Below are 26,802 nucleotides of genomic sequence, written 5' to 3'. Positions count from 1 at the left end.
CCTGGTTTCACTATCAGTCTCTGCCATAGCAGTTTTCTTGTTCTCCACACTTGCATGTCAGGGATACAGAATTCTGATCAGACTGTCACATGCATCTTTTGAACTTAATTGCATTCTATCCGTTGAATAGATATTTGAATTTACGTGATTAGTTACAATCATATTTTACAGTTAAGGGAGGTACAGGTGGTCGTCGGAACAGCGCCCAAAGGTCGCTAGGGACCCCTACGAACGATATAAACACTGTATCCAAGCTATGTTGGCGATTGATGAAAGTTAAAAACATGTTTGTCTTAATGTACATGGTAAAATTTAAATGTCGCAGCTATTTTTGCATGATGCATCTATATATAGTGCATGGAATACATTGTTTGTAAACAAAAAGGTTGCACATGTGCAGTTCCGACGACAACTTCCCTTAAGATTACCAGAATTCAAACCATTTTATACCGACCAAAATCTTTATTAAATACACATATTTCTGAAGGAAGTTCCCACATTACATAGATTTCAAGTGTTTGGAGGCCACTAAGAATATTGCCAAAACAACATCTGTCACTTTTACTCGGTCTATAATGTTGAGGCTGTCAAGGGATATTTGGCTAGCGCTCTCTACGGCTGGTTCTCAACTTTGAAAACACGAAAGATTTAGCTTAGCAACTCACAGAGGGCGATAGTCAAAATGGCGACTCGCAGGAAAGAAGTGTGTCGGTCGGTACGATACTCACGTCGCCCTACATACGAAGAATCGGCATAGCATGGTAAGATAGCGTGTTCCTTAGATTATCGGTAAATGTTGCATGAGAATATGATGTACAGAAATACTGAGGAGAGCCACATCCCTGCATTGCTATAAAAGGTCTAGACACAATAAACATAACAAAAGCCGACCTGAGTATAAACAAATAACAATGTCTGGAAACGGAACTGTAGTTCACAAGAAGAGAACGGTTCATAAGAACCATTCCGACAAGATTCTAAAGAACCTACTTTCATTTTACCAAAATAAGCTTCTGACGGATGTGGTTCTCGTGGTGGAAAGTGAAGAGTTTGCCTGCCATAAAAACGTATTGGCCGCTTGCAGCCCATACTTTGAAGCCATGTTCACAGGTGGGCTGTGCGAAGCAGGCATGGACAGAGTGGAACTGAAGGAAATCGATGCAGGCTCAATGAAAGCCGTCTTAGACTACATGTACACTTCTGAAGTTTCTCTGTGCGAGGAGTCTGTCCAGGGCATTGTCCAAGCCTCCCATATGCTGCAGATCGAGCCGTTGGAAGACCATTGTGCCAGCTACTTGGAAAGGCATTTGCATGCCTCCAACTGCATCGGGGTGTACAATCTTGCCGTGATGCTGAGCCATATAGGGCTCAGGACAGCAGCATGGGATTTCTTGAACCTGAACTTCAAAGACGTTCAGAAAGAGGAGGAATTCTTGCAGGCATCCTCTGAGCTGATGGGGAAGATGCTGATGAGCAGCGCCCTCAACGTGCAAAGTGAAGAAGCCCTGTACGAGTCACTGATGAGCTGGTATGTGTATGACTCTTCTGCCAGAGAAGTAGCCCTGTGGAAGAACTTCCAGAGACTAAGGCTCGGCTTCATGAAACTGACATACCTGTGCCAGGAAGTTAAAACCAATCCAGTCATAGGCCGGTCAGCTGACTGTGTGAGGTACATTGAGGAAACCATTCATGGGAAATCAAGTCCAGAAGCCAAAGTTACCGATGACAGTGAATGTAGCCAAGCCAACGAAAAACGACTTGGCATGCTGTCAAGGGAGGTGCTGGTTATTGCCAGTAAGTCTGGCATTGACAAAGATGCCAGAACTCTCATATGCCTGGACCCGGAAACGTGTGAGTATTGTACACTTCCTTATCCATCACGGTTGTTGGACACAGGTGCTAATTTTCTAGTCAGTCAGGGGAAGGAAATCTATGCAGCGTCCAGCCACTACGAGGACAAGTCATTTTACTACTTCAACTCTCTCAGGAAAGTTTGGATAGAGAAGGCCTCCATGCTTTACAGCAGGACCAAGTTTGGTTTCTGCTACTGCAATGGTGGTATTTATGCAGTCGGTGGGGAAAGCGACTGGGAAGTTTTGGACAGTGTTGAGAGATACGACCCACTGCTGGATGAGTGGAGCTATGTTGCCTCAATGCCCAGAGATGTGATGGATATCTCTACAGCCAGCTTCAAGAATTCAATATATGTGTTCTCAGGTAGCCGGACTATGTGCTATGACACATGCACAGATACCTGGGAGGTAGACCTGCCGGCGATGGTTTATCCTCGCTTCTGCTCGGGGGTTACCGTGTACAACGATGAAATCTGGATTGTCGGAGGAGAGGACGACGACTCACGCAAGATGCATGATGTGGAAGTGTACAATCCGGCAAACAGGGAGTGGTGGCACGCTCGCGAGTTCTTCGCCCCAATGAAGCATTACTTCCCCGCAAGTTTAAAGGATGACCTTTATGTGGCTGTGCTGTCACCGGGTTTCCATAACAACAGTCATGAGCCAATCACAGACGGGAGCAAGGACTTCACAATTTTGAAACGCTACATCACAGACACAGTCACTGACATTGCCAGTGAGGATGGGGAAGAGTTTGAGTATGATATCGACGATTGGGAAACTGTTGGAAACAGCCTACTGGTAACTTATCCACTGAAAGTAGAGGCTTGTTTTACTGCAGAAGTGTTCTTTGAGAAAGGATGAATGGCTGCAGAAAGTTGAGAAGCATTCTCAAGGAATAATAGATATCTTTTCATCCATAAATATTACAATTCAAACTTGAAAAGGAAATTAAAGCTAACTGTGAATATGTACCTGTACTCTGGAACTTCTGATTACAGACACCTCTCTAATCAGGACACCTGTCTATTACGGACAAATTTTTACTCGTCCAGTGTTCTCTTAGTTTGACACTAGCTATTCTTAAATAGACAGGTGTCACCGCCAGTGGCATCATTTCTAACACCGAGAGACACTTACTGCAAAATACTTGTAACAACTGCCAGAGAAAACCCGGTCATCTTTGTCCTACAGTGTGTTTGAATACATCGTCCTGATTCAGGGGATCGACTGTGTGACGTGTTTGAATCACTGAAAGGCAAACATCATTGACAACTCAAAACACACCCACTTACATGTAGAATTTTTGGTATCACATTGGACCTCTTACATGTATGTGGCTAGACAAATTTTGATGTGCCTACCTTTGCTGATAATGACATAAGGTTAAATCACCATTTCACTGTGACTGTCACTTTTAAAATCTAAATACTGAGTTGACGTGAAGGTGTGAATTTGAAATACTGTAACTATTAATAAGTCATGTGACAAATGTGAAGCTCCAGCAATAAAAGTGGCACGCACTGTTAAGTGTCAGAAAGCTATGTGTGAGCCAACAAATGCATGTAGCTTCCCCTTATGGTACAACTGAGACTAGTACCGGTATATATGAAAGTCTCACATACCTCATGGAATATTTGTATTGCAGAGAGGATAATGGCTGGTGTGCTATTAAAAAAACCCAAATTGATTGAACACACATTGTGTCAGAGAACTGCCTGACAATCTGCAAAATATACCAATTAAACAGGAACTTCCCCTATGAAAGCCGGATTATCGTAAATCTATGCAAATGTAAAAAAGCCACACTACTGATTGGACGTGCCATGTTTGGTCCCACAATTCCATGATTTTGCCATGTTTTAGGCGTTTATTGTCATTGTGTCATTGAATATGATGTCTGTCAATATATAGCGACCAAACTTGAGTCGAAAATAAACTGAAGAAATGTTCCATTTTCTGTTGGAGAATGCAAATGTTTCAAAATGTGTTCCCTGTACGACCATTTGACCCCTCTTTGTATATGTCATGAAAGTGCCCATCATGATTATTCAAATTTATCATACAGTCAAAGCGATGCGATGAGAATTCAAAAACTCCCGCCCAGTGTATGCAAATGGAATGCGTATTCAGCAATCCCCTATCGTGTGCCCACGGTACTGTAACTTCCCGTTTAAGAAGAAGGTTCTTGAAATAATATCAACTTTTATATTGCAAACTTCTCCTTTCCCATATTTGTAAAAATGTGGACAAGATTGGAATCTGAATGAAACATATAACCTGTACTTCCATCTTTCCCCTGAACAAATCTATAGTTCAGCTTATACCTTTCCCATGAACACAGCCTGGTGTATACACGAGCATGCAGCTTTGATGTAAAGTCAATGCATTAGTGTCACTGTACAAAATCGAACATATGTTTGCATTTATCACAATTATTTTGTTTCTTGTGTTTTGTATCGGAGTTGTAATTTTGGTTTAACTTTACCAAAAGTAAAATAAGCCATGCTAGCAGGTGCAAGATAGTGACTTTGATGAAATGGTTTCAGGTACATACAGGAATTGAGTATGTTTTACAGACTGTATCTACCGTTAAGACTGAAGAATCTTGGCTTTCACTTAACCATTTCACAAATTGACATAATCTTAGGGGGTCCAATTGTTTCACAAGGTGTAGCAGGGACCCCTCAGGAAAGACATAATGTTTCCACTAGGAAGTTTTGGTCCAGTACTTTTTCAGGTGTATCTACCTACAAATTTGAGTGATAGTCAATCTTGGCAACATTTTACAAGTGGTATAGCCCAGTGTGCGAAATTAAGAGAAAATAGCTTCAGGTCATAAGGGCCTGCACCAAGCCAAAGCTTCAGGTCCTTACAGAAAACTGCCGGTCCTCAATACATGAAGTTGTTAACGAAAATTAAAGTCAACTTCTCCACCAATATTATGCTTTTGAATGTTTTAATTTTTAATTTTTCATGTCTTTTTATCAATAGAGTCAGTAGGTATTCTCTGCAAAGGACTATTGTTCACATAGATTGCAGAATAGTGTAAGTGAATGAATCATTCAGCTACATGATCTGGAATCTGAAAAAGATCACAGCCCTCATCTTCCTCACTGTCATGCGCACACATTTATCAATGTTTTCCACCACGGAGGGGGGGACTATGGGACTAACAGGCCAAGGAGAATTTGAATTTTTTTCTAGCCATGTCAAATCCCCCACTCTCGGACTATAAAATTATGTCAAACACCCAGAGGCCGGCGAATACAGGCTCATGCACTGGCTACATGTGGCTGATGAAAGCGAGAAAGTTTGTCTCTCATGACGTTCTATTGGGATGGTGTTCTCTAAATTGCTGTGTATAATTGTACACTACACCAGGGCATGTGATATTGTGATTTGAAAATGGTTGGAAAACTGAAAATCACTTCTGAAATTAGCCAACGCGAGTGGTAGAGGCGTGAGTAAATAGCTTAGTACCCTGAACACAGTCATGAGTAAGGGGAGTGTATGAATAATTTTTTTATGCAAACATTGTTCTTTTCTATTGTTATGTAAAACATAAGGGAGAAAGTACCTCGTATGTATTTTGATATGACGTATGGATTACTTTCAAAATTTTTTCAAAAAATAAATATGCTTAAATATGGCCTCTGTTGCATTCATGAAGAAACAGATGAAGTTATACTTTTAATTAAAAGGACAAGTATCGTAATTTTTCTCGATTATAGAAATTGCATGCAGACAACATGAATGGCACACGTCGCCACTCGCGGAAATGAACGCATATTTTCTGATCAAAAGTTTTGCCTGAGCGATTGTTGGGTCTCATTGCCCTTTGAAAGTGTAAAGTTATTAAAATGACTCTGAAAAGTTTGACAGACACTCGATTCTGCTGAAAACCACGATCAGTTAATGCTAACATTACCAGGGTTACGCTCATTGGACAAGTATTATTATAATATTGTATCGCATTGTTGCACCAAAATCAATCCATTCCATTGCTAGAATCTGCATGCATGGACGTAATTGACACTGATCTGAATGTAATCAGCTGCGGCACTGTGCTATGAGGGATTAGACTCTTCGTAAATGTAAAAAGTCGCGAGAAAAAAATGTTGCGACATTGTCAAACCCCACCCCCCCCCACCCCCCCCCAGTCTGGCGTACCACAGAGATTGAATTCTCCACTACCAGGACATGAAGTGAGATCAATATCCCCTGTTGCCACGCACTCCCACGGTGGAAAACATTGATAGGTGCATGACATTCAAGTCTGAATCACATGATTCAGAGTCAGTCATCATTTGCATCTGTTACAGGTCTTGACTGAGAAATTTTCATTATTTATTCGAAATTTCAGTCGGTCATACGGACCGACATGTTGCTAAAAACTTTCGGCCCGACGAGAAATCTGTCGGTCTCGGACCGTCGGACCGACGTTAATTTCGCACACTGGTATAGCCACAAACTAATGACGTCAAATCGCCATACATAGAACACAGATGCCTTGTAATTATGGCACTGTGTATTGTGTACGACGATTTGATGTCATGAGTTTGTGGCTATATCACTTGTATAGTGCCTCAATCTTAGATAGCCGATCACTACAATGCAACCAATTTTTTGAATGTACATGTTCTCATGAGAACTAAAAATGATCAAAAATAGTCACTGAGATATCAGGTTTGTCCTGTAAATTCACATAGAATTACCAATTTCAGGACAAGGTAATACCAAACATTAACTGTGACTTCTGTAAAAGAGACTGTTATATTTGTGCTCATTGACTCAATGATACAATGTGAAGGATTACTTGTGAACGATGGACGCAGAGACTCGGTAACAGTGGTTCCAGTATACAGTGTTAGAATTGTACTAATAACACACATAGCCATGAGCTGAGAACAGTAACTCTTAGTTAATAAACAGTGAGAATTTCTCACACTGTTTCTGTGCAGTCAACTCATGATGTTATTTGCATTTTTACACTGCCATTGATACTTCTATAGAAGTTTATTTGATGTTGATGATTGCAGTACTGGTCGTTTGTCCACTTTGGAGTTTCAAATTGATGTTTTGATTGTTTCCGGGGTGAAGGGTTTGTTACGAACAATTATACCCTATGTTTCTTTTCTAAGCTTCTGTAAAAATTTGTTCATTACTTCCACTTCTGGTGTAGTTGTTCAACCTGCGTTGATAGATTTCATGACAAAAAAAAGCTTGGTAGATATGTGGTTGTATTTATGGCAAAGCTTGGTAGATAAAGTAAAATGAAAACCGTGGTATAAATACCAAATTTTTAAGGGGGCAGAATCTTCAACTTTAGGTGATTTTTTGACTATTTTTGTTTTCAGTATCAATTAATAGTTCCTTGGTCTCCCAAAGCATACTGAGATACACAGTATTCAGCTTGTCCACATGCGTGTAGATGTTTACACTGCATCGTTATTGTTGACAGGTGAATTCTGGTCCAGACTAAAATTCACAATTGTAAACAATGTATGCATTTTATGCATATAAACACTGTGTTGATGAGCTAAATAGTTTTTCAACATGATTCAGGGAGTAGAACAAAAAACCTGCAATTGAAAAAAGCAAACGAAACAAAAATAGTGAAAAAAGCCATCAAAAGTTACAGGTGGTGGGCCTTTAAAAGAAAACACAACAGTGTGTGTAGACTACAGTAACCCAAATATATCTTTTGCTGGTTCTTTTCTCTTCTGGTGTTTTCTGTCTTTGTTGTGAAATTGTGGTATTTCCACAAGATTATATATGGTAAATAAAATTAACCACACAGTGGAAACTTCTGTTTGTCTCGCATCATGTGTAAGTGAGATTTGACTATGAAAAAGTCACACCAAAGTTGTCATTTTAACTTAAAATTTCCAAAAAAATGGTGCACAATTATGTATTTCTAAGAAATATTTCCTTTATGGTAGGTATTGTAGTAGCAGAAGAAAAAGTTACCGGTATAGAGCACAGACCAAGCAACTCTCAAGAAACCAAATTGGAGAAAATATTCCAAATGAGAGACAACCTGAAGATAATGTGTTGATAAACCTGTATGGATTACGATTCTTTCTTTCCACGAAATCTCTCGATTGAAAGATTTTCTCCAATTTTGTCTAGTTTGTGCGAACAGTCACTGTCATGTAGCGGAACCTATGGCTGTAAAGATGTACCGTGCCATAAATGTATGTACATTTGTTTTTCTCATTGGTTTCGATAAATAATACAACTGCAAAGTCACCATCAATGATAACGTCAGCCACTGTTGCAATTGCTTTGACAAGTTCTTTGAGGTAGAAGCAAGACCTCCATGACAAGTTCAAGACCAGACTCAGTGGCTTGTATCTGACAAGGGATTTGGATCACAACAAGGAGCCATTTCATAGTGATGGTAACCTGTTTATTACCAAATGATTACTAAAGATAAAGAAAATTGCATTACATGTTCATTTGATACTCATTTGTGCCATTGAACAGCACCGGTGGTTTCCAACTTGTGGAGTTTTTCAACTTATATGACACCCTGACACACCAATGCCAGGGTGAGCAAATCCCAACATTACGTTTCATGGTTATCATGGTAAATCCAGCTGATAGACTTTCTCGTGCAGTGCAGGAGCTCATGATGCCTAAGCATTCTATGTTGATAATGAGACTTTATCTCCAGGTCTGCAAACTTACACAATACCATTCATACTGTTTTTATAAGTGAATACTTCAAGTTTTGAGTGCTAAACAATTGCTCCAGTCATGCATGCATGGTCCACAACTAGATGAACTTATCAATTGTCTGAGCATAAACTTTAATGGTAAATGACATTCACCCTTTGTATTTATTATACTCATTTCTGGATGACACAAAATTTTCCATGGTTTTTAACTGCAAGTAGATCATTTGAAACTCCAGCTAGAGACAGGCTGTCTCTGGCCATCTTGCAAAGTTGTCTGTTATTGGCCCATTGCTTCATTTTTAATTTTTAGACCAATCAGTGAATGTGTTTGACAATTGTGTAAATCTCAAGACTGATGACAATACATTTTTTGAAGAGCTGCAGGTCAGCCTCCAAGTGATGTCGCTGTGATCACTGGAAAACGCTGTGACTTTTCTTTGTTGACATTTAGCCGATATACAGCTTCATACTCGTTGTATTGGAAACATAGCAAAGAAAGAAACTTAAGACATCAATATGGATATACATATGAATGGGTACGATTTATTGAATCATTACATTGCGACTTTTTGAAAACGGTTTTGAGGACTGGTAACTCAAATGCTGTTTGCCTGGTCAAAATTTGTGTGTTAAATCTCTTTGAAACACAGAGTTCAAACACACACACCTTGTAAACCCTGTGTATCTGCTCAGATACATAAAACATCACCTGCTGTTTAAAATTGTAAGTTCCTACAGAGGGAAAAATTATTTCAAGGATTTTGACGTGTTTCATGATTTGGTCAATTTTATCACTGTTTGCTGGTTCAAGGTCTGGGTTATTCTACTCAATATTTCAGTGTATTCTTAGAAACAAGTGCATTGTTTGTGCGTAGTATATCAATAAAAATTAAAATGCCCATCATAATATCGCTGATAAAAATTGAAAAAATATTTGAAATTTTACAAAAACTGCACTTAAACTTGCAGGTTTAAGATTTGTTATGTGGCCCAAGATATAGAGACTTGTTTCTGATCCCTGACATTTGGTAAAAATTATCTGAAGTTCTTATTTTTTCCCCTGAATAACTCCTGTAAAGACTGTATAAAGACAATAACGTTTCATTTCTCCAGCTCGCTGTAAATAGTGTTCTCTTCCTGTTTATCATATCCTGGGTTTTAAGGGGAGGCAGCTCCAAATGTGAGATCTACTAGTTTTACTGATACAACATCTGTGACCAATTTAAGATGTAAGTTAGCTGTTAGTTTGATGGGAACACCACGACGGAGACTTTCTTGAATGCACCAATGATGGAATGACGTGACAGGCAGGTCTTGAAGTGTGACCAGAAACAAATCTGATATTTTTCAGTCCTATTTAGTTTGGCTGACATTAACATCTCAAATAACTTCATTTAGTTTTGGTTGCTATCAATTCACATGATCTTGATATATTCTGAAATACTGATTCTTGTACATCATGGGTGGCAGAGTTCAAAGGATTCTGTGCAAAAGACGATTTTGTTCTTTTAATGTGGTCTACCCAAAAGGTCAAAGGTCAAAATATTTCAATAAATCCAGGGAATAATAATTTTCCTGTGGGCTGGGTAGTCTTCAAATTTCTCTTTGTACCAGGTATGGTAGGCCGACCCTGCTGCAACCTGGTTGCTGATGACAAATGCCAGAACCCACCACCAGAGGGTGTGCTGGCAACCAAGGACAACAGCTCCTCCAATGTAGATAATGATTTCAGCGAGGTAGTGTGGGTTAGAGACGTATTCAAACCAGTCACCGTACGGAATCTTGTGAGTGTTCTTATCTGCAATGAAAAAAAAAATGATGTGATGATTTAGTTTAGAAATTGTTACAACATGAGTCTCCATTCAATGAATGTGATTTTACTTTGTCCTGCAATGTACATGCCAGCTCTTTCTCCTTGCATCATTCAAAGCTCTAATGAGAAAAGAAATTCCGATCCAGAGTTTGCAATAGGGATAATAGGTGATAACGTCAGAGTTCCATCATTGATATGCAAAAAATATATCATTATACAAAAATTTTGACAAGACTTATGAAGATTAATTTTACTGTGGTTTTACGACTTATCCGGACACCAAACTTGCTAATTACCCAGCAACTTTGCTGACGATATTTAGTACGTTCAGATTGACGACTTTGCGTCGGCCCAGGTCCGGACCTGGGCCGGGACCGACGTAAAAAACCAATGTGGACACGCTGAGTCGGCCCTGGGCCGACTCAGTTTGGTCCCGGTTAGAAGGGGGGGTCAGGGCCGACTCAGGGCCGACGCAAAATTTGGTCCGACGCAAATCGCCAGTGTGGACACGTTACGTCGGCCCTGGTCCCAGTTGACCAGGCCTCCGCCATGGATCGAAGTTGAACTAGTCACCCTTTTCGCACAAAACAAACTACGTTTGAAATTAAAGTTTACACCTACGAAAGTTTTCAATCCAGTCTTTACATTTTAATATCATCCCATGTACGCTGAACTTCCCACCAACCTTTGTTCCGCAAACGAGACCATGTCATTCGATTCCACAGTGCACATAATAGACTAGAGAGGCATGTCAAAAATGCCGCGCACTGGTTATTTCTCCACCGCGGTCTTATATATACCATATGCTCATCCAATAAATAGTGAAGATCTCTCCGATGATTAAAAGGGTGAGTGGTAGTCATATTTGCCCTTCTTGTGCGTAAAAACACAGGAAAATCATGAAAAGTAGAAACAGCGTGCCATATTCAAATGCGCCATTTTGAACTTTGACAGGTCAGAGGTCACAAAGGAAGGTAAAGTTACGTCGGCCCTAATTCTGGTACCGGTAGGTGTGGACACGGACCAAATTTAATCCCAAAAGGACAATTATTTTGCGTCGGCCCAAATTTCAGTTGGGTTGCCAATGTGAACAAGATAATTGAGACTTTGATCAGTAATTACCAAAGCACTTCGGTAATTCACCTCAAACTTGATACTTGATCTGGCTGCATGAGTGCTCCATGGGGTACACAATGTGTATGCAAAGTCACTGATAAGTATCATACTAGTGCCATAAACTAATTTGTGACCAGGGGTTGGCATTCCACTGAACAGCATTCCTCAGTAAAACCAACATATGTACATGTGTGCTGTTCATCGGTGTTACTACGGAGAGGTTAGGAGAGTACAATGGGTCGTTAGAGTTTGTTAAATTACTTTTCAGAGCAGAAAAACTATTACTAACATTAAAACAAGCTGACATTGGAATTCCTGTTACAGCATTGTGAGGAAAATCCTACATTATCCAGTTTATTTAATCCTATGACCCTCCGTCTCCGTCACCTAAATAGAATATTCCCACTCCACGCATCCGCCATTGGTTTTCCTCCTCTAAAACCTGCAGTTTCATTCATTTGAAGCAATTATCCTTTCATCTGTGAAGAGTTTTTACCGGTGAATATTACAGCTTTCACTGGCAGTTGTTGTTTTCATAAGATACTGAGAACACTGGGTTGCCTTTAGGTGCAGGCAATGCAGATGCCACTTCACATACTGTGCTGTCGATCGGCAAAGTACAAGACGTCTTTGTTTCACTTTTTTTTATTTCAAGATATGATTCATGTGAAAATTTTACCAAATGTCACTGATGGGATTGTGTTTTCAATTTCATTTGATGCAGGAATATGAAATACTGTGTCAGTTTAGCTCGGAATCGTTTCTGAGTTTTGCTGCCTTTTGGCAATGGTTGTCTATCAGCATAAATGTGATCGAGGAATGCCCGTTCATGAAGATAGAGATATTGAAAATCTTTTCTGTATTCTAGCTTCCTTTACAATTTCTTCGGGTGTAAGTCGATTTAGGAAAGAGATTGAAAGTTTGTGTGGTGTTCAATAATTGTGCCTAAATCAGCACGAATTGAGCGGAAAAGTATTAAAGTAGGACTGTTCAATCAGGCATGATGTCCATTGAAGTTACAGAAATCTTTTTGGTGCAGTGGGCAGGTTTACTGCAATGCAAGTTGTATTTGTCCTGTGCCATTTTCATCACTTTGTTCAGCAATTTTTTGTATGGGTGTACTGTTGAATACTTTGAGTGCAAACTCATGTCTCAAATTGGTTTATGCTATCACTGCATGCACTGTAGATGTCAGCGTCTGTGTTTACACTTTGCCACCCATGGAGTTACTGCAGCCAGATCAAGTATCAAGTTTGAGGTGAATTACCAAAGTGCTTTGGTAATTACTGATCAAAGTCTCAATTGGTACGTTCAGACTGACGACTTTGCGTCGGCCCAGGTCCCGACCAGGGCCAGGGCCGACGTAAAAAACCAGTGTGGACACGCTGAGTCGGCCCTGGGCCGACTCAGTTTGGTCCCGGTTAGAAGGGGGGGGTTCAGGGCCGACTCAGGGCCGACGCAAAATTTGGTCCGACGCAAATCGCCAGTGTGGACACGTTACGTCGGCCCTGGTCCCAGTTGACCAGGCCTCCGCTATGGATCGAAGTTGAACTAGTCACACTATTCGCACAAAACAAACGACGTTTGAAACTAAAGTTTACACCTATCGAAAGTTTTCAATCCAGTCTTTACATTTTAATATCATCCCATGTACGCTGAACTTCCCACCAACCTTTGTTCCGCAAACGAGACCATGTCATTCGATTCCACAGTGCACGTAATAGACTAGAGAGGCATGTCAAAAATGCCGCGCACTGGTTATTTCTCCACCGCGTCTTATATATACCATATGCTCATCCAATAAATGGTGAAGATCTCTCCGATGATTAAAAGGGTGAGTGGTAGTCATATTTGCCCTTCTTGTGCGTAAAAACACAGGAAAATCATGAACAGTAGAAACAGCTTGCCATATTCAAATGCGCCATTTTGAACTTTGACAGGTCAGAGGTCACAAAGGAAGGTAAAGTTACGTCGGCCCTAATTCTGGTACCGGTAAGTGTGGACACGGACCAAATTTAATCCCAAAAGGACAATTATTTTGCGTCGGCCCAAATTTCAGTTGGGTTGCCAATGTGAACAAGATAAATATCATCAGCCAAGTTGCTGGGTAATTAGCAAGTTTGGTGTCCGAATAAGTCGTCAAACCACTGTAAAGGAACAGTACGAATGGTACATTGATACACTGATGTTCTAAATGAAACAGTACAAATAATGGACCATAGGATATAACCACAAGCATCGGTAATAAAGACAGGTGTACCAAGATAAAATGTTTTCAAACTTTTGCCAGAAGCAGCAAATCTTGTTGATGTGTTGCTATATTTGATTACAGACCTACGAGTGTAATTGCTGCTACTGAAAATCAAATGCATTATGGGAGAGAAAAAGTACTGAGCATTTCTTAAAATCAAATATGAAATAATGTCAGGTTTTTGTTAAGGGAAGTAACCTTGAAATACTGATGTATTGATGGGCTTGCCTCTCCTCACACCGATATTATTATTTTAAGTAACAATTGTAATGTTGCACCACTTCTAAAATCAAGTATGCTTTTGAACCCTAGCAACAAATCTACTATGTTTGTTTTACTTTATGACAGGTTTCTGTTCAAGACGGTCTAGATTTTTCTATTATGACTGCACTCACCTACATCTTTGCTTCTCAGATTTGCAAAGATGATGTTTATTCTGTACTGATGCCAGGATCCCCACAGAAACAGACAGATACCAAGTATGTGATACCATTCAATGTAATTCAGCACATCTGCTACATTCTTGTACGGTGCTGTTAAGTTAAAACAACAAAGGTGACCTTTTTTAGTGTTTCTATTAAAGTAACAAATTTTCCTTTTGAAAAAGAAAACTTAACATCAGTAATGTTCTAATAATGTATGCCTGTTTCAAAACAGGTTTATCTTACGTCAATCCAAACCTGAAATGGTTTCTTAGATGATCTGTTTTGTAGTATCAACTTGAATAATTTATCACAAAAAGGTACAAGATAGCTAAAACACAGTATTGCAGAATAGTCATAAGCACCAATGTCTCACTACAAGGTTATAGTTATGCGGCAATATTTAGGTACAAATTACCACCGCACAGGTTTTCTGCACTGCAAGAATTCATCAACCGTTTGAGGTTCAGTTTTAGAATGCATCATCTAACCCAGTATGGTTGAATCAACACACACTTGTCATCACTGTAATCTCAAATGTTGAATAAAATTTGGTTTTTAACTTCCTCCTTTCAGAAAGAAACTTAACAGTTATGTAGCATGAATTGAGTCATTAATATCACACATTTATGTTGACATATACGATTGACTCTCGTATGTTTTGAGGAATAAATTAGAAACAATCTGTACCTCTGCCTGACAGATCAGGTCCTTGTGACAGGATGGTTGGTCCAAGCGCCGGATAGAAGGTCATCCCAAGGAGGTAATGAATGAAGTTCATCTTGGAGTCCGAGGTCTTGGTTATCAACTGACATTCAAGAAATCTACGGGTTCCCTGAAATACCATCATGCACTGGGCTATCAAGACTGACGTATGAGAAACTGGAAGCCAAAACGTCAACATGGTGAATTACAAGACTGAACGTATGCAGCAGTTTCACTCTTAGATGTAACTATATTTTGGACAAGAAGACATGCAATAGTGTGCAAAGTCACAGGAACACTGGTACGGAGAACCATTAGTCATTATACTGTTCACAGGACTATTAGACTAGTCAGCTGTTAACATTAGTACGGTGTGAAACAGTATCCATGCAATCTGTACTGTACAGCAATATTATGTGCTACAATGTAACACTATATGAAATGCTAAATTAATTGTATAATCGACAAATTTACTAATTAATAAAGTAAATTAATTGGCTGGTACACTTGATATCATAGCAGCACCTGAAGGACATCCATGCTTTTTGTGTAAAATATGACATGGCATAAAGTCCACTTAAGTTTGTCTGACTTTGTGACACTGAGCTACAATCACAAAAAATTACTGCATGTTTGATACTTGATGCATAATTGTCAGTGGTAGTGCGCCCTCTAAATCAAGCCATTTCTAAACTCTTAGTGGCTATCAAGGAATTTTTGGAACTTTCTTTGCATCAGCACTATAAAAGTACATGTAATGTTTCATTGCATCAAAGACCATTCATTATCATAGAGGGCGCTCTGGTCAATGGAGAGCCCTTGGAGCTATAAAGCAAAATAATCTGCTTTAGAAAAGGTGATGACTTTTATATTGGTATTAAAACTTATCTTTTACCTGCATTTGTGCTTGTCTATTTGACTCTGTTGTGTGACCGATAACTCTGAAGCCATGGTCCTCAACTTAAGTAATTTTCTTTTTTTGAAAGCTCTGACTGCAGTGCGCATGATACTGACCTGTGGGATGCGATGCAGGATACTGGCTGACATTGCCTAGCAACTTGGTAAACCATGGTGGAGTCGTCTGGTTCATGAAGAATGAGCAGACGACCGTGTAAAAAATGAAACCATTGCAGATCACAGAGGTCAGGTAAAAATGTTTGAACCACCTGGCAAAAACAAACACATCCAGTATTCACAGTGTAGTACATGGTAGTTCGGTGTTTCGCAGTAGGGCTAATATAGCATTATAACACTTTACAGTACGATCAATGGAAACTCTGCCCCCTCCCCTCCCCAAATAAATACCGTGTGATGATAGTTTTGTTTATGGTGCCAATCGTGAATGGTGGAATTTGGAAGGGTATTCCTACAATTAATCCGTACCTCAACCAATCACGTAGTCACACCATGCATACCGGTTGTACTTTGCTGTTTCCAGTGAATGGTCCGTTACAGAGGTCCTTATAGTCCTTACACTTACAGAGCTCTAGTGTTATACACCCTCGAGAATATTATTCTAGGTGGAATACACTTATATGAAGATGTAATTAATATAAAATTGTCATTGACAAATTGGATTACGGAGAGTTTTGGACTATAAAAAAGTGTTTATAATCATGTTCTCACCTTTTGGGAACATCCATGTAGCGGCCAAATACATTTTGTTGGCCTTTAGTCCGAACTTTTCCATACATGAGAAACTCTCTCAGTTGTTTTGGCAACGGTACATGATAATAAAAGATGAATGCTACCACAAATCCGACCGTTGAGACTACCCAATACCACCAAAGGATGGAAGCCGCCATTTTATCACGCTGTATGTTTGATCTTTGCAGATGTTGCAGCTCTCACAAAGTACGCCCTCTTTGGCAATAATGACAAATAAACAAACGAAATACCATTCTCTGTCCATGAGGGCGGTATCGAAGCAGACTTAACTTCCACAAACAATGTTTTCATAAAAAAGTTTACTGTTTTCACGGCAGGCAGTTATTTTGACATACATTCCCATGTTGTCGGTGGATATGTCTGTCATCAAGATTCCATTTAATGAATAAACATTATCCCTTCATAAAAAGTTTATCGTTTTCAGTAAACATTCCAGTTGTAACGGCCCATTTTACAGAGTAAACTGTGGACAAGAATCGAACAATAATACTGTGTAAGACTTTATCTGGCCCGTCAATTTCAAGTATCTTGTCTTCTTTTGCGTGGCGTTCAGTTGTTGAGTTCTTCCGATGATGATAACAGTATTTAAGAGTCATAAATAACATTTAGTCGGAGAAATGCGTCTTGGAGTGGTATAAGTTAAATTCAGTCTATTTTGATGAGATCAAAGTAACAGTGCAAAGAAACCATTGCCTCAGCCCTGCTATGTAATACGATTGAACTATAGCTCACTTGTTTGGATAAATACACGTTTGTTGATACAGAATAAAAGACGTGGTTACTGAATTGTGGAGTAAGTTTTAAGCTTAGCGGAGACTGATGATCCAATATGTACTGTAATTTTCTGTTCCAAGTAACTTTGTGACAGTATAAAATCCCTTTCCTGCCTTGCAAGAACAAACAAACAAACACAAAGCAAAAGCTAAAGACATTGCTCTTACGAACTATGGTTGATTTTTACCTCTGGCTAGAATCTAGGTTACGTACTTTCATTCACAGTTATGTTGACTTGACGTTTCGTACGCTTAGAACAATCTTCACTTATCAGCGATATTGTTTCCTGAAGAGGCACAGTTGAAATGATACCGTCATGGCGGCACTTCTAGCACGGCCAATATTGTAAAAGAGGGTGCATCTCATATCATTACAGCGATTTTAAACTACAAGATGCTACGGTAAATTATAATCCGCATTGTTAGTGTGGATCAAACTGTATGGTAACAATGTCCTACCGTGACGTCATCAGAAAATCCGTCGCCTGACCCCGAAAAGCGCGCAGTGAGGACATGCCAGGTAGACTATCTTGTTTCTATCACGCACGTGATATGAACGGGACCCTCACCTTTTCACGATGTAAATAGTAAATGTCACTTAAAATGTGTCAAACTCTTCAGTAGATTTTGAAATTCCTCATATTCGACTGGCGAAATTTGATGTACACGCTTGTATTGGATCCCGGTACAGACACAAAATTCAGTTATAAATGATAACGCGATAACGTTCACACGCACATAAACTATATATGTACATGTTTGAAGATGTAACAGAACCAAATACTCCGTTTCTACACGTCACAGACTGGGCTTGAACAACATAAAGAGCTACACTAAAACTGTGGCATGACACTGTTATGACTCCGTTCTGAACAACCTGATAATGAGGCTGAGCGGCTTTGTCGAACCGATAATAACGACTGTATCAGCCTTGCCTATGACAGTTGGCAAACAAACGTAATGTTTGGAATAAAAATAGACAATTGTTATTCGGAGCTGCCCTCTCACCCAGTTTCCCCCTCTCCCCACTATGAGTCCCCGATGCAGTCTATTTGCGACAGGCTTTTCGTCCGGCAAACTCCCGAAAACAACCGAATCGTACTTCCACGTCCCCTCCACCTTTGTAAAGATGCCAGTTGAGATCGAGAAGCAAGTTAAAGTTCGCCGCTGTCAAGTGTAGTAAAAATACCATTATGTCCATTCCAAACCCACCGATACGGATAAAACTAATCACAACCTGCCAAGAAACCGCTCAGACAGACTACACATTCATCATCCAGGCGGAAATATATGGGCACCGACCATTATACGCAAAGACTTATTTGAAAACGTGGTTCTTTCGTTCGAAAGCTACATCTCTTATTGAACATATGGCAAATTAATGTGATTAACATGTTTTCGCGTGCCATAAAAAATGATAAAAAATGTGATTTACATGTTTTCGCGTGCCATAAAAAATGATATTTGACGATCAGAATACCTACTGCGCCTGCGCTATGCTATGATCGGTCTTACACTGATATTTTTCAGTTACATATTTTGACAGCGGCACAAAGTCACCGTGGGCATACATGATGTCAATAATCAATGTGGAATAAAAATTGAACTCTTTCAAATATTAACGTAATGTCGACAACAATTGAAGATCATTCGATTCCAGGGCAGGTAATATATGAATTGTTTCATTCCCTTTGGCAAAGACATGGCCTACGATTGAATAAGTAGTGGCATAGGCAGACATGTTGATGCTAACGAGAATTAACAGACGATACAATTAATCTTGGGAGGGAACCAGTGAGTACAAGCATTACAAAGATTTCAAGAGATTTTTCTTTAAATTTACACTCGCAAAATCCTATACGGAAAATAACGACACCAACAGCATTGAATTTACAGCCTCGAGAGAGAAAATGTTGGAATGTTATTGCATATATTTTGAGGTAACGTTACGATGGGAAGACTCGTAAAACCATAAATCAAATGGTTTTTCGTCAAAAAAAAATGCAGAATAATGCAAAATAAATCAAAATTGGAACAAAAAAAACATGTCAAAATAACGTTTATTAGAAACACATCGACATTGTTTATTAATTCACTTTGAATAGGAAGCAAAGAATCATGTGTTTTTAGTGGAAAATGTTCTTGGAATGAATATAGTTTTTCTGTCAGTGTGATAGTCCTTCTGTTGCTGGGTGCGTGCGCATGTCAGTGTTTCATCGAATCATGCTACTCTGTGATGTGTACCGCTAGGTACCTTGTATCGGAAGCTGGGGCACGATGCCTCAGACCTAAACTGATTTGTTAAATTGTTGTCATAACTACTCTGTAACAATTTGTTGAAGGGAACGTGATTAGCTCTAATTATCGCCGGGAAACCTTTCACTGTTTACTATTCTGAGCCTTCGCGCTAGTATGTTACTTTACGGTGCATTTTTCACTGCAAAATCAGAAAATCAGACAGATGAGGTTGACACGAAAAATTTCGATGAACGACCGAGATTTCAAAACCCTCAAAAGTCTAGAAGTCCCATCGGAATTGATGCAATGGGGTACGACCTTTGAAGATAGCGAATGTAGCATTCTGAAAGAAACACTAATGTGTGTGTGTGTGTGTGTGTGTGTGTTGTGTGTGTGTGTGTGTGTGTATAGGTGTGTGTGTGTGTGTGTTTGTTCTGTACACTTCTATCTATCAGAAGTTTCCGTCGAAACTGTTGTCGAACTTGGCTTTGGTTCCCTTGCCATATTCGCTGCATCCCCATCCCAAGAAACTTTTCTTGATGCAGACATCCTCCTCATCGAAGTCAAGACACGGCACTCTCAGCTCGTTGAAGAAAAGTTTTCCGAGGTCGCCGGAAACCATTGTGTGGGCATCTTTCAAACACTTGTAAAACTCCTCATCGCAGTCGCAATCACTCACCGTGTACGGGAAAGGATTGAACGTGTTGTAGTCGGTTGAGAAGGCTTCAATGTATCTGGGACAGTGGTCGTGTTGGCGGCAACATTTGTCGGTGGCCACGAATTCGCCAAGGTCATTTTCGTCTTCCGCCACGTCCCCTTTGCCGCACCATTTCGTTCCCGGGTAGATGTAGTTGGCCAGGTCTTTCCGCTGTCGGACTAGCTCACTTAGTTCATTCGTTGACAAGCCAGGGTCTGCAAACCAAAGAGTTGGAAGTAAATTCCGTTAAGCAGCGGATACTTTTAATAGATGAGCGTATTGAGCTTGCAGTGAAAAAGTATAAACACATTCACCAAAAACAATAAATTAAGTACTTTCAGAAAATCAGTGAATTAAATGTGTGTGGAGATATGTACAGATACCGATGGACAGTCGTTGTAATCAATAGAATACTTCATGGCAATGTTTAGATTCCCGATCGCATTTTGTCTGTACATTGCTCAAAAACGGTCGTTACAAAAGAAACATGAATATTTTGTTCCAAAAACAAGAAAGCAGATATATATTAGGTGTTAAATTTTATCCATCGATTGATTTATTATCTCTTTGTTTGAAAACATCAAGTGAAATCTATCTTGACAATTGCGGGACTTCTTTATTGATTCGTGTAGGGCAGTAGCGCGGTCTAGTTCAATTATACAAGCCTCTACTTGTAAAATATACAATTTGTTGATTGCATGTCTGTGAAACTTGTTTACAAAGTGTCTGATCTCAGGAAATATTAATCGGCACGAAGAACATTTATGACGCCTGAAATCACGCCACTTCATAAATCTCGGTACTATGGTAACAATCTGACACCACAAGTGATGTATGTGTGAAATCCGTCCGCCGGGGGGGCGATTCGGATAAAAGGTCGACAAACTATTGTGAGGTGTGTGTAGGTGGAAGGCCGGGCCCGGAGATATTGCTAGAGACCTTGGTATAGGTGGTGCTCAGAGAGGAAATATGTGTAGAAATTGTTTGAAAAGTGCAGTCGTCCTACCAATTAAAAACTAATTACTGACGAGACTGGAAACAACATGTGTGCAATTCCAGAAAAAAGAAAGAAATAGTGTTTGGTCTTGGAGCGAAAATAAATTGCATATCGTTATTCTGATAACTCTTTCCAAAGATTTAACGGTCTACCCCTCAAACATAGGATTCTGTCGAACGTGACAGTTGATGACGTGCAGAACAAAAACAAAAACATTAAGCTACAGATCTTTGCCCGTTACGCATCTTAAATTGACGAAGTGCGTTGCTTTACATAGATCTTGCGCTGCCTCTGAGGCGTCACTGCTTTTACAAAACATTGAACCTTTTTTCACAGTACACTGTATACATCGTATTCTCTCACGTGCATCTGTTTACGTCCACCGACCTGCTGAATGCAAACCAGAACTCTCGTTCAGACTACTTCATACCACAAAGACAAGGTTCAAAACGTCGTGCCATGTTTATTTTTAGAGATTCTGTTATACTGAGTGTAGTAAAAACTCACATGGCATGATCGCACCACTTTTGAAAGTCCTTATGTGTGTAGATCTGAATATTGAATCAGGAAAGACCATTGGCCTACTTCCACGATTGTATGCAGATTGCAGGGTCGCGACCTAAATAGTCAAGTCGTACCATACAAGCAACCGAACGTCACGCGTTTCAAAACTGAACTATTTGTGTATTACACGCTTTAGTGTGTTTATGTTTTCGAAACAAGTGAGGTGAAATCTGGCTTCTGTTTCTTGGTTAAAAATGTCAAGTTGTTTGCTGTGTTCCTACTGCTTCAGTGGCAGAGTTCCTTCCCGCCTCGTGTAGACTGCAAGCTGCACACAGTCAGCAAAATTGAAATATCGAATCTAGTTCTTGACCGTGACCACGCAATGAAAATATGAAAGAAATCATCTGATAGATGTTTGTGATCACGATAGACCTATTAAATTTGCCACCTAATGTATTTTGTATGCGTGGCCACAGTAAATTCAACCTCGAACTTGAGCAGAGTCAGACGATGTCAAGGCCAAATTTTAGATGTTTGTGATATGGTTATCAAACATAACCCTGTACAGGGTCCTCTAAAGGACACAGTTTTTAAACTCATTTTGAATTCAAACTCCTCTCAAATTGGGATAATAGTTCTGTAGGTAGCGGTGGAAGCTAGTGGAATTCGCCTTTCAAATGGAGAAAAACATAGTGATGACGAAGTAAGATGTACAAGAACACGTCATTTCATGTCGATTAGTTTACACCGTTCCAGGTTAAGTGTTGACGTCAATATATAACTCCACCTGATACCCTAAATACAGGGCGATGGCGTCTGGAGTACCCGACAACAAAATGCGGTGTTGGATCGGGTGCCTAGCAAAAACCAAATTAACAAAATGAAAGATACATGTGACATTAATCTATGTTATATTTGTGGCCTTTCCATTGATTTTCTAAAATCCAGTCTCGTCACTTTCATAATATCTACAAACATTTAGACTGCCTTGCATGTAATACGAACACCATCTTTGTATTCAGAACCGTAATTGGCGAACACAAATATCCAGGTGTACTTCAACATGGCGTTCAACCGCTATATGGCATTGAAATTCTCGTAAAGCCTTGTACAGATAACCACACGGTCGATAGCTTCATCACAAAAAGGCGCGTTATGTAATGGCATCGATTGCTTCTGTTCACTCACTGTCTTTCGTTTGTGCAGTGACGTCGTCAACTTGGTTATCCACTTTCACAATAGTGTTTGAAGACGTTTCCAAGATATACATGTAAGTCAATAGAAAGCGGACCAGGAATAACATGCCCCATTTTCATGAATCTCAACTCACATATACTGGCTTTGATGATTCGTTTTAAAGAGTGCATGCATACTCTCCTCCAATCAAGGTTAGGCCACCACGTTATAGAGAAGGGTCCAGAATCGATCGCTTTGCTAAAGTGTTGCACTCCTCAAGCTAAAATCAATCATCGAGTGTAAATGTTTTTATTTCTGAAAAACGCTAGCGAGCTTCATATACGCAGACAATGTTTTTTTATGGGAATTCAAGGTCCCTACATGTGATAGCAACCATGACGATAATAGTTTACGCAAAGGTTGGAACTTTGTATATTGTTACAGCAAGTCCCTCCACTAAACTTTAAGGGAGGGATTGTGGTTAGAGGTAGCAGTGAAATCTCGATAAACTATCCGTGTGTATTGTTGTGTAGCTTCGTCTGTTACGTCATGAGTAATTTGCTTTTTCAGCACTATTTTAAATACTAAAAGCACTTCTTTAAGATTCTTGCCATTATATGTTCTGGTTACGAACAAAAAACACTCTCTTTAACGCTAAAGGAACGCAATGGGCATCAGCCCCGGGTTATCAGCGTTCGTTATTTTCATTAACGTAAACTTAGAAACCATTGTTGTGGACGTTTTCTCTCGATCTGACCATGTTGCATGCCTGGCAGCCAGCCGAGTGAAGAATTCTGAAATTACGCCTACTTCAGCGGAATATTCGCCACTGTACGGAAGAGAACAAACAGAACGCTTCAACAATGGTAAGACGTAGGCTGTCCAGTGAGATTTATGTCATATGTACTTACTGCGTTTGATAGAGTTGCCTCTAACCGTCAACAACACACCGACGAACGACAGAATGAGCAAGAAGGCCGCAAGCGTATTCATCGTCTGTCCTCGCTATACAAGTCAACCCTCGACGACAGCTGCAAAGATGATGACAGATGGATGGAAGTGGGGAGACAGCGGACAAACGTTGGATGAAACCACTTATTCACTGCTGTGTGTGCAAGCCACACGTGCACCAGGTGATAACTTGGCCAAAAGTTACGCTGTACACTACTGCGTATGGTACTATCAAGTGGGCTGACGACCCCGAGATGGCGCCCTCTATAGATGTCCGTCATTAAGTCTGACAGTGAAGTCAAATGCATGTGGTCTGGGCATGCTTGTAAATAAACCCCGAGAAAATGGCGAGTTTACAAATATTGCTGTGAAAAGACGATCCTTAAGAAGGTTCAGTTTTAGTGACATTGTATTTTCAATTTCTCGCATTGGTGTTTCCGGGTGAATTCCGCTTTATGCTGACAAAGGTAGCTAAGAACAAAGTAACAGCTTGCAACTCAAATTCTTCCACGTCTTGGAGTTTGAATGAGGTCATGAGAAACACATGATGCCATCACCTTGTGTGTTTTTGGACCGTGGACATCGGCTGATGTTGTAATGGCTTCATGTAAACAAGAACGTACTCTAGAGAACTCACGGTGAAACCACGATGACTACACGACTCTTGCAGAATGAACCGCTCTCAAGGCATGCAGTCACATACCTAAAACTAATATTTTATAGCAGAATTCTTTTCAACAGAAATATATAAGGTAGAATGCACCTCGGGGAAAGACATTCGGACTCTCAAACTTTTACAATTCTTTTCTGATATACCACTTGTCGGTGTTCATTTTGAAGCTCTTTGTGTAAGAAAACTTTTCACCGGCTTAGTTTTTCGAAATTCGGAAATTGTATTTTACTCCATAGAGTTAACACAGGGATGGCGGCCATTTGAATTTTAAATATCCGTAAATCTTTGGGTATTTGTTTCTCTTGTACCGAAAGTTGGACGGCGACCCCCGATTTTTATTCTTGATTTGAAAGAGAATGGTTGAAAGATTTCTTGAGGAAAGTTTGAGCAGAAGTTTAAGTCTTTCACTTTCGAGGCGCATACTACCAGAACACAGAAAAAATGGGTTGTAGTCACGAATGATTGGTACCAATTGTGCCAGAAAGGTTCACCAATAATTTTCGCTCGATTCATAGTTGTCACGGGCGCAAGGTGTTGCCATGGATTCCGTTTGACATTCGACTCATGAGCAGAACAATCTGTTACGTCAAATCTAAGGAAACGTTCCACTTGACTTCAATTTCGGCGAATTCATTTAGGATATTTATAAATTGTATGATTATCGGATGTGTCGCTCGGTTACACTCCTGCTCTTCGCACCAAGAGTAGATCGTGTTTAACAGAGTTCGTTTTTTGCAGGCATTTCTATACTGTGCGAAATATATCCATCGGTGTGGTCCACGGTGCATTGACGAGCAAGAATGACCATGTTGCGTAAAAAAAAACTTTATTTATTGGCAGCAGCTTCGAATACCAATAAAAATAGACGTTCAGGTTTTGTTGTCCTATTTTCTGCACATCTCTAAATTGAAATTTTTGCTGTAAAGTGTACCACAGAAACTTCGAATCACTTTGATACAACTGTATGCGTATAGTTCCTGCGATCGAGCCCGGAGATAGAGCGACTTCAAAGCTCGGTCACTCTTGTTGTGGAGGAACATGTTTTATCTCACATATTTCTGTAAAAAGATGTCGAGCGTTTTCTCTGGACGTATTGTCAGTATGTCAGATAGAAGTCAAATAATTTAAGTTGAATGAAGTCAAATACGGCCCGTGTATACAAAGATTGCAAAGTCTCCCCCGATTGGACCATAGGCCAAGGTTTGCGGCCAGTAATGACCAGATCAGCCTATGACATTCGTGTCTGATATGTACCGGAAATGACGTCATCGCCTGCAATATCTATTCGGTCTGCACTGATGTGATCGTGTCTAGAGCTGTCTTCAGAACTTCTTTGCTTTGTTGATATCTTATATGTTGTACCTTCGTCGTATCCAGATATGTATTCCTCTCGGTTTTTTAATTATGGAGGAATCACGTGACACAGTAAAAGTATCCTAATTACGCTCGTTTAAAACAATATTTAAAATGTTAATTTCACGATATCAAAATGGAAATTTTAACTGTTCGTTCTTGGAGATGACATTGCTTTAAAAAGAAGTATGAGACGCAATGCTACTGTGGGAATATGTGCAAGCAAGCACTCCAGATATCTTGTAATTAAAATTAACATATTTAGGCAGGAATAATGTTTCTACAAATTATCTCCTGCTCTTCTGTGCGGGAAGCTGAAATCTTCTACAATGGTTGTTGTACGTGCGTCTTCTTTGAATAGGATACTGATGAGAGACAGCAATGATTTTTGTCTGGAGTCTTTCAGATTTCGTAATGGCATACCTTTGTTGAGGAGCGCAAACTCTAGAACAATATGATTAGACAGATGTATAATTGTTTTTAAAACTGTGATACTATTAAAATGTTTGCAAGTTCTTTTACCAAATCATGACATTTTGAAAACCTTTACTTAGTTACAAAATAAAATAGATCTAGATCCTTCGCAGAATATGTTCAATTTTTTGCTATTCATTCGTTCAATCTGTAAGGAAAAAGATTATATTTTGTAACTTAGTAAAATGAATTGTAAGACACTTGCAACAGTTAATTATCGATTGACACACTTTTTCATGGGGATGGGGGAGCATATCATGAGTTTTGTGAACGACATAGATTTTGTGAACTGTTGTTACAAATAATTAACGTGCTATGTTTGCCTTAAATAGCTAACCATCGTATAATAAGTTACGAAGGGTTCGCACCTGAAAACTAGGTCACTTTTAGAACGGGGTGAAATTTGCATCATAGGTCATTTCAGGTCATTCGACATTGGTGATACGTATTTG

The 26,802-nt window shown here is 39.7% G+C and overlaps 3 protein-coding genes across 3 annotated transcripts; 1 reads left to right on the top strand and 2 right to left on the bottom strand.

Annotated features, from left to right (window-relative positions):
• Nucleotides 1-911: 911 nt before the first annotated feature.
• Nucleotides 912-2,717, top strand: LOC139132303 (kelch repeat and BTB domain-containing protein 8-like). Its single transcript, XM_070698693.1, has one exon. It carries the CDS (start codon nt 912-914, stop codon nt 2,715-2,717), a length of 1,806 nt encoding a protein of 601 aa, XP_070554794.1.
• A 6,345-nt stretch (nt 2,718-9,062) lies between these two features.
• On the bottom strand, nt 9,063-18,209 carry LOC139131838 (polyprenal reductase-like). Its single transcript, XM_070698124.1, has 5 exons — nt 16,473-18,209; nt 15,861-16,012; nt 14,832-15,023; nt 14,115-14,252; nt 9,063-10,337 (listed from the first exon to the last, which is right to left on the bottom strand). Exons 1-5 carry the CDS (start codon nt 16,649-16,651, stop codon nt 10,087-10,089), a joined length of 912 nt encoding a protein of 303 aa, XP_070554225.1. The 5' UTR covers nt 16,652-18,209; the 3' UTR covers nt 9,063-10,086.
• A 967-nt stretch (nt 18,210-19,176) lies between these two features.
• Nucleotides 19,177-24,106, bottom strand: LOC139131839 (phospholipase A2-like). Its single transcript, XM_070698125.1, has 2 exons — nt 23,811-24,106; nt 19,177-20,437 (listed from the first exon to the last, which is right to left on the bottom strand). Exons 1-2 carry the CDS (start codon nt 23,890-23,892, stop codon nt 19,977-19,979), a joined length of 543 nt encoding a protein of 180 aa, XP_070554226.1. The 5' UTR covers nt 23,893-24,106; the 3' UTR covers nt 19,177-19,976.
• Nucleotides 24,107-26,802: the final 2,696 nt, after the last annotated feature.

Source organism: Ptychodera flava, chromosome 4 (assembly GCF_041260155.1).
Source record: "Ptychodera flava strain L36383 chromosome 4, AS_Pfla_20210202, whole genome shotgun sequence".
Lineage (NCBI taxonomy): Eukaryota > Metazoa > Hemichordata > Enteropneusta > Ptychoderidae > Ptychodera > Ptychodera flava.
The sequence above is the reverse complement of the archived record's forward strand: the minus strand, read 5'-3'. Positions and strand labels throughout refer to the sequence as shown.

Excerpts from the sequence above, each read along its gene's own strand:
- LOC139132303 (XM_070698693.1), top strand. The coding sequence starts at position 912 with ATGTCTGGAAACGGAACTGTAGTTCACAAGAAGAGAACGGTTCATAAG.
- LOC139131838 (XM_070698124.1), bottom strand. The coding sequence starts at position 16,651 with ATGGCGGCTTCCATCCTTTGGTGGTATTGGGTAGTCTCAACGGTCGGA. Across the intron at positions 16,013-16,472 it reads TACATGGATGTTCCCAAAAG|GTGGTTCAAACATTTTTACC; the intron begins GTGAGAACATGA and ends TGTTTTTGCCAG. Across the intron at positions 10,338-14,114 it reads TCTGAGAAGCAAAGATGTAG|ATAAGAACACTCACAAGATT; the intron begins GTGAGTGCAGTC and ends TTTTCATTGCAG.
- LOC139131839 (XM_070698125.1), bottom strand. The coding sequence starts at position 23,892 with ATGAATACGCTTGCGGCCTTCTTGCTCATTCTGTCGTTCGTCGGTGTG. Across the intron at positions 20,438-23,810 it reads AGGCAACTCTATCAAACGCA|ACCCTGGCTTGTCAACGAAT; the intron begins GTAAGTACATAT and ends TTTGGTTTGCAG.